This window comes from Coffea arabica, chromosome 6e (assembly GCF_036785885.1).
Source record: "Coffea arabica cultivar ET-39 chromosome 6e, Coffea Arabica ET-39 HiFi, whole genome shotgun sequence".
Classification (NCBI taxonomy): Eukaryota; Viridiplantae; Streptophyta; class Magnoliopsida; order Gentianales; family Rubiaceae; genus Coffea; species Coffea arabica.
In genome coordinates this window covers 19,816,658-19,832,679 of record NC_092321.1, presented here as the reverse complement: position 1 = coordinate 19,832,679, position 16,022 = coordinate 19,816,658, and the positions used below count along the sequence as shown (strand labels likewise).

Below are 16,022 nucleotides of genomic sequence, written 5' to 3'. Positions count from 1 at the left end.
TTACCTAATAACAATGTCTCAAATGTACTTAAACAACTGATGGTTATAATCTCGGTGGATGAAATTGTTACTTAGTCGTTGAGAATCTTGGATCAAGTAAATCTAGAGGTTGTGATAGAGTATACTTGGAAATCTGACTCAAAATAACTTGGTGTTTTAGGATATAATCTCCTTGCATATAGTTGGCTTTGATGTCCGTGTTCTGCACATATGCAACACCAAGTGTCAAACTCAAAACTTGTGCTATTGGGTGGAAATATCCATCAGAGATGCCACATAACTTACAGTCCTTGAAAAAGCCTTCCTCTCATCTTCAAATGGAATTTTTTCATTTCATGCAGCTAGCAAGAGAGACATTGTCATTTTGGGTGAAGGCTTTCTCTGAGGATACAGCGAAAAGACTTGAAAATTTTGGGTTTATACAATTCAGACCAGGAGGTATTACTACTGTACATGCTTATCTTACATATATGTATATATGAAACATATTTTACCTTTAGTTTCAGATTTTGCTTGAAACTTCACCATATTCCTTATGTAAGCTTAAGTGCTAAAGTTTTTATTGTATTTAACCAAAGGGGAGTATCATGGCAACAACCCTGAGATGTCAAAACTGCTTCATAAAGCTGTCCGACAAAAAAATGAAAGTGCATATTCAGTTTATCAGCAGCACTTAGTTACCCGACCTGTGAATGTGAGTTGCTCTGGCTAATATTTGTTTCGTTCCTTGTTGATCTTTTAGCATCGTCTAAGTTATTAACATGGTTAACAGAGAAGATGATAATAGATAGAGTTTTACCACCGTTTTACTCATTTATGTAACTTTATGGATGAGATTATAAGGCTTCTCTAACTATATAGCATATTTTCATTTGTAGGTTCTCCGGGATCTTCTTGAATTTAAAAGTGATCGTCCCCCTATTCCAGTTGGAAGGGTTGAGCCTGCTTCCTCAATTGTGCTGCGCTTTTGTACTGGCGGAATGTCACTTGGAGCTATTTCTAGGGAAACTCATGAGGCAATTGCAATTGCTATGAATAGATTGGGTGGAAAATCAAATTCAGGAGAAGGTGGTGAGGTAATCGACTGGTTTTTATGCCAGACGCCTCAATGGAAGATTGTGCTAGTTTCATTTCATCAACTTGGAAACATTTGCAAGTTATGGTTGTTATATTCGAAATCATACAGGATCCAATTCGCTGGAAGCCACTTACGGATGTCGTTGATGGGTATTCTCCAACATTGCCACACCTTAAAGGTCTTCAAAATGGTGATACTGCTACAAGTGCTATCAAGCAGGTCAATATGTTATACTTAGCTTCAAAGATTTTGCATGTCGCCTTTATCTGTGTCAATTGAAGAGCATTTATATTGTAATATGGGGAATAGTTGGATTTACCATTTTTATTTTGCAGGTTGCTTCCGGACGCTTTGGTGTTACTCCAACATTTTTAGTCAATGCTGATCAAATAGAGATCAAAATTGCTCAGGGTGCAAAACCTGGTGAAGGTGGGCAATTGCCAGGAAAAAAAGTTAGTGCTTACATCGCACGATTAAGAAATTCTAAACCTGGTGTACCCCTTATATCTCCTCCTCCACACCATGATATCTATTCCATTGAGGATCTTGCTCAGTTGATTTTTGACCTCCATCAGGTTGAAATTTAAGTATGCAATTCTTTTTTGTAATGCTTAATACAAATGTCAATTCAAACAAGAAAAGTAATTTATAAGACTCTATCTAAAACTAGGTTAACCCGAAGGCTAAAGTGTCAGTAAAGCTAGTAGCAGAAGCTGGCATTGGCACAGTTGCTTCAGGAGTTGCGAAGGGTAATGCTGATATTATACAGGTATCAAGATGTGACTAATTGTCTATATGCTCTTTTGAGGATTCAGCATCTGCATGTGTTCGTGTGCCTGCGTGTATATTGCACTTTTTGCTCAAAATTGTCAGCTTTAGGATATTTGTGACAGAAAGCCTAGAACAACTTTGCCCTTCCTTTGGTTGATTCCAAATTAGAAAAAGGCAAGGGTAAATGATAATCGTTAATTAACTCTAATCCAACATTTTGGTGATGGCTTGTCTGTCAAAGAAACAAGGTAACGGCGATTGCTTTTTTCTTGGATAGGAATAGTTGTACAGAATTCCTCTAGGATTTCACTCATATGAAGTAGAATGGTGAAGATTCTAATAATTCATAATAACATTGGGATGTTAGAGTTTTATCATCTTGTAGTTGTGCAATTACCATTTTTTTTTTTTGGGGCTATTGGATTTTAAGGAAGAGGTTTGGACATTGCTAGAGTCTGAGAACAGAAAATTCATTTCCATATATGTGATCCTGGAGCCGTGATTGAAAATTGCAGTTCTTGTTCTTTCTTCCTGTTCTACTTCAGTGATCAAGTTTGCTTCTTTCTTAGAACACAGCTTTACTTTTGCATGATTGAGAATTTCTGGTCATCAATGAACACAATAATTTATTGGCGTTTTGTGCTTTTTTCCTTTCTCATGAGTGCCTTCTCATTTTGCATCTACAAGATCTATGAATACAATATTTCATTAAGTAGTATTCTTTGGTCTTTTGTCAAGTATGGATAACTTTTTTAGTTCAGGGTGGTAACCATGGGACAAAAACTAACTATCAAAGGAAAACTAAATCAGACCTTGTATATAACTGTCTCCATCACCACTTAAGCAAAGAACATCCAAGGAGGAAAAACAAAAAGAGAAAACAATTGGCTTAACTATGACTATGGTTTTTCCTTCTAGTTGTCAGTATTTGGTTGCACCCCCCCCCCACCCCCAAAACCCACCCACCAAAGAAAAAACAACAACAAAAACATAAACAATAATCCACCATAGCTGCTGCAATCCTCTATTGACAATTTGATTTATCAGATATCAGGGCATGATGGTGGAACAGGAGCTAGCCCTGTAAGCTCAATTAAGCATGCAGGTGGTCCTTGGGAACTTGGACTGACTGAAACACACCAGGTTTGTAGAATATATGTTAGAATGAATTGTCATAATACTGTATCCTATTTTGTATGATGATCTCATGTTTTCCTATTGATCTTTTGGGGTTAATTCTGTTATAGACCCTTATTGAAAATGGGCTTAGAGAACGGGTCATACTCAGAGTTGATGGTGGCTTCAAAAGTGGATTTGATGTTCTTATGGCTGCAGCTATGGGAGCTGATGAGTATGGATTTGGTTCTGTGGCTATGATTGCAACTGGCTGTGTAATGGCTCGTATTTGCCACACAAACAATTGTCCTGTTGGCGTTGCTAGCCAGGTATAGATTATTCTTTAGTAAATATTTCTATAGCATTTATCAATGCTTGGTGTTTATGACTTTTTGCTGGTGATCCATTTTTCTTTAGAGGGAAGAACTACGAGCTCGTTTCCCTGGTGTGCCTGGTGACCTCGTTAACTACTTTATCTATGTTGCTGAAGAGGTAATACTTCTGTTGCAAAGATCATGCATTTTTCAGCTTTACTTGAAAGGGCCTATTTAGTCATTAGCAGTCTTAGCAGTTGAACATGCTAAGGAGATTTCCAGCTTTAGCGTAGTATTTGGACATGCCTTTGACAAAACTAGAGGCCTTCTTTCATGTCTAGTTTAGAATGAATGCATCTTCTCCTCCTTAGTAACATGACATTATGCATTTTCTAAGCAGTACTTAGGAGATAGTTAGGTTTGAAGCCAATATGTCTGCTCCCTTCCATGTGGGGAGATCATAAAAACATTTATGGGTAAAAAAGGTTTAGGAGCACTCTATTAGAACATATACATTTCCTAGCTTGCCAATGACCACAGGTCTTTCATGTTGGGATTGGCTGATTGCACGACTTAAAACATATCACAGTATGGTGCTACAGTGATTGCTTCTCTCTATGTTGAACACTGAGTTGTAAATCCACAAAAATCAAAGTTCACATAGCAACTGGTCTTGGATATTGGAGATGCTTTGCCCATTTTGGGCTTTTCATTATGCAAAACTGGTGCTTAAACACTTATATATCGTTTTGGTTTCTTCATCCAAGATCTGTGGATTGGGGAAGCTAATATGTATTAAGGGTGCAATACCAGAACTCTGGAATTTGAGAAATGGAATACCTTGATTAAAATTATATTTTTCAGTTAGTCTAGATTCTAGCTTCAACAAGAATGATGATTTGGACAGAGTATGATGAGAGATGAGGAAACACATTGCGGCTCTTAGCGGGTAGGTCCAATAAATGCGTCACTGTTGTATAGACTGTTGGTGAAAACATAATGGTTCAGTGATTCCTGTCGATCAGCATTTGAATGTATAGCCTATAATTTAGACAACAGATAAAATGGATCACAAAGCAAGCAATTTAATTTTCTTGTATATATTTTGTCCTCTCTCTCTCTCTCTCTCTTCCACTTGTAGTCTCTGAAAATGTTTCAGTTAAACCTGCTTCTCCCTTTTCTCTAATGTGCTGGCCATTCTTGGAAATATTTTGACAGGTAAGAGGCATGTTGGCACAACTGGGTTATGAGAAACTGGATGATGTTATTGGGCGCACGGATCTACTAAGATCTCGAGATATTTCATTAGTGAAGACACAACATCTTGATCTAAGCTATATTCTTTCTGTATGACTCCTAGAAATCGTTTGTTGATCATTTGCACCCTGCAGATTGTTTCTTTGGCCATGATATTCTGTTTTGCTTTTTAGAATGTTGGACTACCAAAGTGGAGCAGCACTACCATTAGGAATCAAGATGTTCACAGTAATGGTCCTGTTCTGGATGATAATTTGCTATCAGATCCAGAGGTAGTATAATACTTCAAGAACACTCTTACTGAAAGAATCTAATGAGCCTTTTGGCAGTAATGGCTTTATATGGGTTTCACTTTACGTGTCAATTTTAATATACAGACTTTGAGTTGGTTATTTAACTATTGGATTGTTAAAGACTGAACCCTCAAATTCATCTGGTAGATTGAGAAAAATGCTTGTCACATCTTTTAAAGAAACATTTGCCTTTTTGGCCTGTGATTGGTTTGGTTGAAGGGGTGTCAATTTGAATGATATCCATTTTGTTGTTCAGAACAGCCAATTTGAATCAATTGAATGGTGGCAAGCGTGAATCTTTGATTGTTGATTTTACCGGCTAACTTGGAGGGCTTCAGGATGATTCACATTTTTGTTAGGATAGGGTTTACAAGTAATAACAGAACAATAAAGGAAAGTTGCACTCCCCCACCTCCCACCCCCAGCGGGCCTCTGTTTTCTGTGTCTCTCCCTCTCGTTCCTGTCTGTCTTCTAATCATGCTGGAGATTGCTGGCACCTGTACAAGCAAGTATTTGATACTTTTATGTGGAAGTAAGCGATAAAAATGTGAACACTATTTGGTATCATGAATAATTTTATGCTTTTATGTAAAGCACTGGTAAACAACAAGAATACAACAGCGAGCATTCATTACGACATTGTCATGTACTGGATTTTACAGGCTTGCAATTACTGAAAGTTTGTTTTACGAAAGGATATAGGGAATCTTGTTAGTTTACCTCCTGTATAATTAAATTCTGCAAACTGCTTTTTCATACTGTTTTGATGAATTTCTTGTTTCTCAAATGCTCTTTTTCTTCTTTTCCTTTGTATACAGATATCAGATGCGATTCAGAATGAAAAGGTGGTCCACAAAACCGTCACAATTTACAATGTGGACCGTGCTGTTTGTGGCCGTATTGCAGGAGTAGTTGCAAAGAAATATGGTGACACTGGATTCGCTGGGCAGCTCAATATAACGTAAATATGGCTTAGTGATTTGAACATTGAGTTTAGAAGGAAATTTTAGTGTTTTCTCATGTTATAGTGATCCTCTACATGCAAGATGCATTTACCTTTCTTATTTCATGTTTCTTCTTCTCAGGGCATAAACTTGTTCTTGCAAATAATGGATGCATATTTGTTTCTTTTCTACAGGTTTACAGGGAGTGCTGGCCAATCATTTGGATGTTTTCTCACACCTGGAATGAACATCAGACTTGCTGGAGAAGCTAATGATTATGTCGGAAAGGTTTGTCAATGAAATTCTTATATGTTAGATAATTCTGTAGCCCAAATCATGGAACTTGATTATTATTTCTAAAAGTTGTTGGGTCATGTTTAGAATTTTCAAGTAAATATTTGCTTGGGTGATTTGGTAGTCACTTCATTTGAATGGCCTATTCTTTTTAATGTCCGACACCTTTTGTCCACTTTATGGATCGTAATTATGTCATAAAGCTAACTTACAACTAAACTGAAAGGAAAAAAAGGGTATGATATATATTTCTTGTCATCCCATGCTCCCACTGCCCAGTAGGTATACGATCATCATGCATTTAATTTATGTAGCCATCTAAGATGAGCTTTCATTTTCAGGGTATGGCTGGTGGTGAATTAGTTGTAACTCCTGCTGAGAGTACTGGATTTTGCCCAGAGGATGCTACAATTGTAGGAAATACCTGTTTGTATGGGGCCACAGGAGGTCAAGTCTTTGTAAGAGGAAAAGCTGGGGAGCGTTTCGCTGTGAGAAACTCACTTGCTCAAGCTGTTGTAGAAGGTACTGGCGATCATTGTTGTGAATACATGACTGGGGGTTGTGTGGTGGTGCTTGGCAAGTGAGTATCTTCTCTTATCATGTTCTGTTCATTGTTGAAAAGAAGAATGCAATTACGTACTTTGTCCTCCTTCAGATAAAAACGTTGTATCTTGCTTTTTTGGTAGGGTTGGTAGAAATGTTGCGGCTGGTATGACTGGAGGTCTAGCTTATATTCTAGATGAGGATGATACTCTTATCCCCAAGGTTTGTGATATGAGATGTGTGAACAATAGAGGTGTATGTTTACGTTCTGCATGCATATGTTAATTCTTATGTTACACTAATTAAATGGATCACCAACTACCTCGTCTCCTTGACAACCTGGGACCCTCTAGGAAGAAAAAATAGAAAAAGAAAAAGGGAAAGCTAATCCAGGGCACGTTTAATAGGAGGTGAATTTCCCAAATCAAAGTCTCCCTCTTACAAATATAGCATGAAACACCATCTTTGGTTCTTTCCTTTATGTCATCTGATTCCAGAGTCAAGGAAGTTGTCTGACATATCTGCCACATTTGTAGATGGCATCCACATTTTCAACTTTCTACTATAGTGAAAGTACTTAAGAAACTGCATAAAGAAATTCTTTGTGGTTATTGCAAATACAGAGTGGGGACACTGCTGTGGTTAAATTTAATAGAGAATATTGAGACCAACTTTGATCCTTTAGATGTTTTGACAATTTACAGCCTACTTCTTGTATGCATAAGAACATGCGTGTCCAGTTAGAGCACTCGATTATTAGTAGACATCTGTATTTTATGTTTAATCTTCTATTTATCTATTGAGATCCTTAGGAGATGGAATAAGGTGCACTAAGGCAATGAACATGAATGTATTTGTATTTGCAGGAAGGTCTGCTCTGACACTCTCCTACACAAGTTTTACAATGAGATCCAATATAAGTCATTTTTCATGAGCTCAATAATGTTTTTTATGGAGGAAAAAATATATTCACGGAGCCAGGGGCTGACCTTTGAATAGAAACTGAGAATTTTGATTTAGCTTGCCCCTGATGCTCTTTCTTCTGAGGAATGTTGAGACAATTGGAAAATCTAAATTGTTAATAATGATAATTTTGAATTTTTGTGAATTCAATGTGCGAAGTTGTTTGGTTGCAAATTAACAGCAGAATGTGATAATGTAAAAACTGCTTGTAAGAAGACAATTGAAACCACAGAGAATGATTTATATGCTAACAGATGTAAGCAGTCTTCTTTGATCTGGACGTAGAAAGAAGATGACTTAAGTTACAGATGAAAACATAATCTTTGATTAGGATAGTTAGGAATTGTAAGTTGATTTATATAGGATGAGTCTGAGACAGCTTTGGCCCTATATCAAATTTTTTTATTGATTTCATTAATGTTTGCCTGTCACATGCAAGCCAACATGGTGCCGATCTCTTGGTAGTGATACTCATGATATTCCGAAGTGCATAAATACGAGCTTTCCAGAGGGTTTACAAACAAAGCTATATCAAAATATATGCCATTTCCCTTCTTAACTGAGGCATCAGTAGTCTTGTTACTTTCTCTTCAACTATACGAGATAGTCAACTGCTATTGTTGATCTTACTTTCTCTTCAACTCATGAGCTCTTGCTATGCAATAGCATGTGTTGATCTTCCTACATTTGTGGTGTTATTATGACATGGACTCATAAAGTTGATGTCTGGCGTCAAAAATGCTTTCCCTCTTAATGAATGTCATACCTGCTGTATCTTTTCTAAGTTTAATGATTCCTAGCTTGTGAATTATTCAATGTTATTTATAACAGGTGAACAAAGAAATTGTGAAGATCCAGAGAGTGCTTGCTCCTGTTGGCCAGATGCAGCTTAAGAGTCTTATTCAGGCCCATGTTGTAAGTTAGACATAATCAATCACGTTATTTCTTGCATGAATACTTGTTCACGAGAAGAAGAGAGAGAATGTTCTGGACTCCTAAAAATAAATTGTATGGTTTCAGAATGCTTGGAATTGTTCCTTTGGTTCACGGTCTTTCTTTTGGCTAAGAGATGTAGTCGTTGATACATATTGCTATCCTTCCTTTGGTAAAAGTTTAAACTATTACCAGTATCCACTATAACATTTTCAGTTTTCCTGCAATGTTTGTGTTCAAAATAGGAACATAGTGCACTTCCCTTCATTTGTTACCCTTAAAAAGGTTTTTAATGGACACTGCTTCTGTCAGTACTTCCATATGAGACTTCAATTTGATTGCTAGTTTGTCTCCAGAATCTTAACTTACACTTGCTGGAGAACTAGCGTCCTCTTGCCTTTCTAATGCACCTAACCAATACTCTACGTAGGAGAAAACTGGGAGTAGCAAGGGCTCCTCCATTCTCAAGGAGTGGGACAAATATTTGCCACTCTTTTGGCAGCTAGTTCCACCTAGTGAAGAAGACACTCCTGAGGCTTGTGCAGAGTACGAACAAGTAGCCACTGGACAGGTGACGTTGCAGTCAGCATAGGCAACAGTGGAGTTAAGTTCAAATCTGTGGCCTGTTGCAACCAATCGTCGAATTGTAAAGGAGATTATTTATGTCTTCTGGCATCAGATTCCTAGAGATGGAAAAAGATTTCGAACGTTAACGGTCATCATCGTCTGAAGCTGGAGGCCTTGATCTTCATCGAGCAACCGGTGTTTCATAACATGCTTCAGCAGCTGTATAGTGATGCTGCGCATACTTCAGATGTTAGATACTGGTTTTTCTGAATCTTACGATGGTTGTCTGGACTGGTGCCTGTGACTGGAAATTTTGGAATTTGAAACAGCAAATGTAAATATGGCTTTAAAAAGTCCCTTTTGCTGCCCCTTTCTGGCTTTCTCTGATATTCCATGTCTTCCCAATAAGTTGTAAATGTTGTCTTGTATCATGTAATTTATGATCAAGACTATAAATATTAAACATATTCCTTAGACGCAAAATTTCACTAAATCAACATTCTACGATTTTCTGTCATCGACGCTTGAGTTGGTCATACCAACACCCCCACAACCCCCACCCCCCCAAAAAAAAAAAAAAACGAAAAAAAGGTAGGTAAGAAAACATAACTATTTTGACATTAAAAAGAGACAAAATGGAGTGCTCTAAAGCTCTATAAAGTCTGCAATGTTTTTAAACCTGGATTGAGGATTGAAGTGAAAGAGACTTCGGTTTGCTGTTTAATCGGTTTCATCTCGGCTCAATGATTTAATCTTTTTTTTTTTTGTATGTTTTGGTATTAAGAATTATAAATGAAAGTGAAATATTTTTGTTAAAATATATTAAAAAAAGAGTGAACTTTGGTCGAATCTTTCAATTTTGTTCGATTTTTATTGGTCCAATCGGTTTTTGATAGAGTTCGATCAGTTTAATTGCAATTTTGGGTTAATCATTAAATCAACAAGTGGCATGGCCAGTTTGTGGTTTGACTAGTTGAACCAGTTGGTTTGATTTGTTTTTCAAAACATTGAAAATTAGGGTTAACATTCATGAGTGTACCTAAGAAAATAAACATGATTTAGGTATGAATGCATATGAGTATGGATTAAATAGACCTGGGTGATGTTATTTTTTTGATATCAATACAAGAAACCCACTAAAATTTATGCATACTTGCAACTTTATGACATTACAAATAAAAAGTAACAAATATTGAAATAAAGAATTGTTAGAATAAACTTAAGAGACTTGACTAACAATATGTAAATTGCAAGATTTGTCTCTCTCATTTCTTATATTGATATTTCTTTTAGTTTATGCCACATAATCTGAAGTTTTATTATATCGTATACGTTGGTGTTGTATAATGTAAGAGTGCAAAGTTTGTATCTTTAATTTCTTATGTAATTTTTTTTTTTTTTTTTTGTAGTTCGTATCCAAAAATGTGACGTTTTTCTTATCTCTGGTATGCATCTGTGTAATTTGTTCTTGATGGCTGTTCTTTTCAAACTATTGAAAGGGTCTATGTCATTTGTTATTAATGGTTATTCTTTTCAAACTATTGGATGGAGTTGAAGCAATTTAAATCTCTGTAATTGTCAAAAAGGAAAGTGATTTTTTTATGTTATAGACGATCTATCTACAATGTGTTCTAGTTATTGGTTGTGTAATGTAAGTTGTGATAGTAAGATTTTCTTAAAGGAAACACGAGTTGGTTGGATGTCGCTTGGGTCAGGTTAGGGAGCATCAAGTAAGAACTTTCACATGCATTTGTCTTTTGGAAAACTAGAGGATGATTTGATTTGTGTAAATATTTTTGAGCCCAACTTAATGAGTAATAGATGAGTTCCCACTTTTTTATTTAATTGATTTCACTGACTGAGTCAACAGTTCAAATTTTTTATTCATGTGAAAAAATAAATGTGAATAATACTAATAGATTGTAAAAAGAAAAAAAAAATTCTTACAGGTCAGCTGGTTCAATCACTCAAGTTATATTGGTTTCGATCAATTTGACCAAGTTTTAATCGAATTTGATCATTTTTCACTTTTTCTTGTTTTCACATATAATCGAGCCGATGTCATGGCCGGTTTTGGTTCAATTGGCCAAATTCAGCTGATTCAGTCTGACTTTGTAAACATCGAATTCGTTTAGATGTCAAAGTGAGCTTTACTTATTGCATTAGTAGGAAGATTTATCGTTTTGGTTCTATCTCATGCAGTATTTAGTTGTAGTTTTCGTAATGTTTATGAACCTTCCATGATGTTTTACATGTAACACTGTATTGTCAGTGAACACAATATGACTAATCTAATTCCACTTCCTTGTGTAAAACCTAGCATCCCAAAAGTAACTCAAACAAATCCTTATATTCCACGTTTGGAGCCACCTTTAGCTTCGCTTTGCTTTGTAAAATTCTTAAAGCCAACTATAGAAAGATATTCAAAATTATATGTAAAATTTGCACTCCTTCTATTTACTAACTTTTTATTTGTCTTTTATTACTGTCACTTTCCATCTAAATGTACATACTCACGTTCATTGGTCTCTTGTTAGTTATTCTTTTCATTCCATCCCCAAAGAATTCACATTTGAAGACAAACCATATTTGACATTGAACGCACTTAACACTAGAACAATATATGGTTTTACCATAAATGTTTTGAAAAAAAAAAATGATGGAAGTAACTAAAAACAGGCAGAAACTTATAGCGAATAGTAGCTAGCTATCAAGTTACACAAAAACACCCAAAACCAAACCTGTATAATTACTATGACTGGCTTTCTTGAATCAGTTTAGTAGATTTATTTATTTATTTTGTTAAAACAGCAAGATGATAATTACATCAGTATGTATTGTTTGACGATGAATGCAATTATTATGAGTTGAGTGTCATGTGGATCGTAACAAGATGAACATGTAACATTCGGTGTGTCATGAGGGTCTCGAATCCACTGTGGATAAGATTTTTAAAAGGAACCCTTCTGAACTTTATGTTTAATTGCGCTTTGTCCTTCTGAATTTATTAAATAAGTATTTTGCCTCCTATTTGATATTTTAAGATAAAAGTGTCCTTATTATTTTATTTTATTTCTTTTTGGTTTATTTGTTCCCTCTTTTTCTTTTCTACTACTTGCTTTTACTTTTTTTACTGTTTTTTTTTTTTTTTTTACTTTTCTCATGTTACTATTTTGTTTCACTTTCCTATTAGTATTACTAATTTGTATACTTATTATAATATTATAATTAACTTTCACTTATAATTTCATTCTTGTTTTATTTATTTACATTATTAGAAAATTCAAAACAAACTATATAGCATGAAAAACTAATATGTGCCTACCATAATAAAAAAAAGTGTATATTACTGGCAATTTGACTATTTAAAAAGATTTTAGCCAACTGGAACTTTAAATTAGTTAATATTTAAAGGTATATCTAAAAATAAAGTAACAAATACTTTTATTTACTTTTTTATATATAGTTGATTACTAGCTATATTATTATGATTTGAATTTGTTACTGTTATTATTAAAAATTAATTTATTCCATACTCTAGATGTATTGATTTAAGTAATATATGAAATAATCTATACGCTTAGATAACATATACTTTGTTATAGCATAGACTTTAGTCATTATTACTTTCAATAGCAAATGGTAAACAAGATAGAAATAAATAAAGAATAAATTTAAGAAGATTAAAATTAATATATAGATAATAATAGCAAAGAGAAGAAAGTAGTTGATCACATGAGAAAAGGGAGAAAATTTTTAAAAAATAAAGAAAAGGGACAAGTAGAAAAATGGCAAAAATGGAGGAAAAAGAAATAAAGTAATAATTAATATGGAACGGACACTTTTGTCCTAAAACATAAAGCAGAAGGGGCAAAGTACCTATTTATTGGGTTGAGAGAAATAAAGTGCAACTATGAATAAAGTTTAGGACGGTTTAATACTTTCAACCCTTTTTAAATGAAAGTCTACTTTGTTGTATACGAGAGTGACCATTATGCGGCCGGATTGTTAGAAAAAAAAAAAAAGAAGGGGCTTGAGGGCGAAAATACGATGTATAGGCTCCTAAAATGGAACTTTGAGATGTTCGCACCAGATGAGTACCATTGACAATTGTTATATCAGTGGTATCGACGAGAATGTAACATGGTTGCTAAAAAACTTGCAAACCTCATACTCAAAGATGGGTTTGTCAATTTGATTTAGAGAACCAAATACCTTTGACAAATTTAATTTTCCTAACTTTTAGACTTTCACCGGCTCTATAAGGACAAGAATCCCACAAAAGACAATGCACAAAATAATGCACTTATTGAACGGGGCATTCCACCGTCTTCAAGTTAAGTTGGGATGATGGAGCCTGTATTATCCGTTTGAATACATTGGATAGTTTGAATTGAATGTTTTGTTCTGAAACGAGATTTTCCGTATTTTGAAATAATAGGTGAAGTATATCTAACCTTCTTTCAATTAGGCCAAAGGTAAGTTAAACTATATTCATCTATTGGGTTTGGTTGGGTTGGGTGGTAATGTGGGAAGAATTGAAAGTAAGAGGTCTTGGATAATCCAAGACGTCCTATTTATCCCAAAAAAGTTTTAAAAAAAAAATCTATTTTCACCTATTTAGTATAAATTACGGTAAAATCAATTATTAATAAGGTTGTCTCCTACCTCGGTTATAATTTCATGTTAATCTAGAGTCATCTATAAAATGTGATTATTTACATCATCTAGCAAATTATTTTGGAGTGAACTAATATTCGCAGAATTTTGTGATTATTGTTAACTTATATCAGAAACGCTTCTATCTTCACGTAGCATCAAAATCTAAACAAATTTTTAACACAATGATAACAAAACATGGAGTAAGAACCTAGGTTTGTACAGATGATGCATTGGACCTATTTGACATCTTCAATTCTTGTTCATGTCTCTAAGGTGTTCATCTTCTTTAAAAAGAATCTTCTACTTCTGCTAAAAGTGAAAAATATTTTTGTTATCTGACTGAAATATCTCTTCCTATTCTTGTTGTTGGCTATATTTTCCTTGTTTGATTTCCTTTTCCTTTTCTTGCCTTTTCCGCCACAAAATCTATTACTACTTGTTATATATATGGCAATAGAATTTGGTTTAGTAGTCTTCAATCCCTGAAACTTCGTTAGGTTTAGAAAATGTCAAAACTGGAGTGTATTGTGACTAAGTGGTGTGTTGATCAGATGCAACTCTTGCTTGTTCTTGTAAGCATGTAAAACAATAGGGTATAAAAATATGTGGGAGAAGAGGAGCTATTAAAACTTGCCTTTATTCAAAACTAGGTAAAATTGCCTTTATAATGACCAAGACTGTCCATTTTTTTTTTCTCTTAACTTTGCTCAACTAAATACAATACCGCAAAAACTAAGACAAGAAAGTATCAAGTAATCATTTTATACCATAAATAAACAGATTAGTAAATTTTGACTATAGGAAAAACGGTTAATTCAAAACTACGGATGATCTAACCCTTATTAGGTTTGGTTGTAATCATGTCAATAACGCTTCTATTAAACCAAACTTTGGCTCAACTGTTACCCATTTGAAATTTTTTTAAAAAAATTTACTATCTTAAAATATCTATTTATCATATCAATCCATGAAATTTAATAAACCGATTGTCGCCGTTCACTTCATGTTCAACTTATTAGCCTTTCTTGATGGCAATGTATATCAAAATTGTCAATTATGAATCACAATGAAACTTGACAGGAATTTTTTTTGTATAAATCTTCTGACTGATTCCATTTTTATTGATCACTCTCCAATCACCAATACAATAATACGATAAGGTCCTTCTTTTTAGATCTCTATCACAATTTTGACTAATTTTTCCTCTATATTTGCCAAACAATTGAGTACCCAAGATCAACTTAGTAGCCCAATTTTATTTGACGTTTGAGGACTCTTAACTCTTCAAAAAGTCACTCTTCAAAATCCTATCAGTGTCCACTTTGTTACTCTAATTTTGACAAACACCCTAAGATCAAAATTTAGGCTTTTAATAACGCTTGTAAATATTTAAAACAATTTAGGTCTTTGATACCACTTATAAATATATAAAACAACACAGCAGGATATCTAAAACGTATAAAAATATTTGAAAACAGAGTAGTTTATTAATTAAACAATTATAAAGTACATGCGACTCTCATATTGGAATCGACCCTTTTTAACAACCAAGATATATGATTGAAAACAAACCTCAACCAATTGGACAGAAGTATGTTCAGAATTGGTTTCAAAATTCAAAGGAATGTTTGAAATTGACTTGTGTTTGATAATTTTTTAGAAGAAATTGATCGAGTTCGGCTTGAAATTTTTGATGTATGTTCATGAAAAGTTTAGCTTGGCTTGTCTTAGTATCAAGTTCAAGCACATAGAATCAAAACTTGGCTTGGTTTGGTTTGAAATTTCATGTTGTATTATATAGAGATTTTCACCCTAATTTGTTACTTTTTTCCCTTACTTTTTACTCTCTAATATTCAAGAAATCTATTATGATGAATTAGGGATGTAATTAAAGTCAATTACGCATATTTAAGAAATCCATTACGATAAATTATGGATGTAATTAAAATCAATTATACCTATTCAAAAGATAAGAATATTATATGTTTGCTATTTTATAAAATAAGCAATATATAGGAAGGAAAGGAGTAGAGTTAAGGAAGGAAATTTTAGATATATTTTTATAAATTTACTTATCTTATATGTTTCTGAACATATCGAGCCAGACAACGTGAATATCGTGATTGGTTTGTTAATATTTTCGAGATTGAAATTATGTTCGGGTTTAGATTGATACTTGAACAAACAAGTTTAAATGAGTCTGGTTCAAACCGAATTCAAGTCAAGTACCAAGTTTCTCGGTTCGATTTACAGCCCTACCAAGATACAAAGACTCTATAGTTAATTC

General features: G+C 34.2%; 1 protein-coding gene across 1 annotated transcript in view; it reads left to right on the top strand.

Annotated features, from left to right (window-relative positions):
- Positions 1 to 9,442, top strand: part of LOC113696546 (ferredoxin-dependent glutamate synthase, chloroplastic) — a 34,316-nt gene extending 24,874 nt beyond the window's left edge. The window contains exons 17-33 of the mRNA XM_072055603.1: positions 342 to 438; positions 579 to 694; positions 879 to 1,076; positions 1,187 to 1,297; positions 1,414 to 1,653; positions 1,749 to 1,847; positions 2,897 to 2,992; positions 3,097 to 3,294; positions 3,383 to 3,457; positions 4,498 to 4,626; positions 4,710 to 4,808; positions 5,648 to 5,790; positions 5,968 to 6,061; positions 6,409 to 6,647; positions 6,754 to 6,832; positions 8,405 to 8,488; positions 8,937 to 9,442. Of these exons, the coding sequence (XP_071911704.1) occupies positions 342 to 438; positions 579 to 694; positions 879 to 1,076; positions 1,187 to 1,297; positions 1,414 to 1,653; positions 1,749 to 1,847; positions 2,897 to 2,992; positions 3,097 to 3,294; positions 3,383 to 3,457; positions 4,498 to 4,626; positions 4,710 to 4,808; positions 5,648 to 5,790; positions 5,968 to 6,061; positions 6,409 to 6,647; positions 6,754 to 6,832; positions 8,405 to 8,488; positions 8,937 to 9,098 (2,259 nt within the window). The 3' untranslated portion in view covers positions 9,099 to 9,442. The remainder of the gene's footprint in view (positions 1 to 341; positions 439 to 578; positions 695 to 878; positions 1,077 to 1,186; positions 1,298 to 1,413; positions 1,654 to 1,748; positions 1,848 to 2,896; positions 2,993 to 3,096; positions 3,295 to 3,382; positions 3,458 to 4,497; positions 4,627 to 4,709; positions 4,809 to 5,647; positions 5,791 to 5,967; positions 6,062 to 6,408; positions 6,648 to 6,753; positions 6,833 to 8,404; positions 8,489 to 8,936) is intronic.
- Positions 9,443 to 16,022: the final 6,580 nt, after the last annotated feature.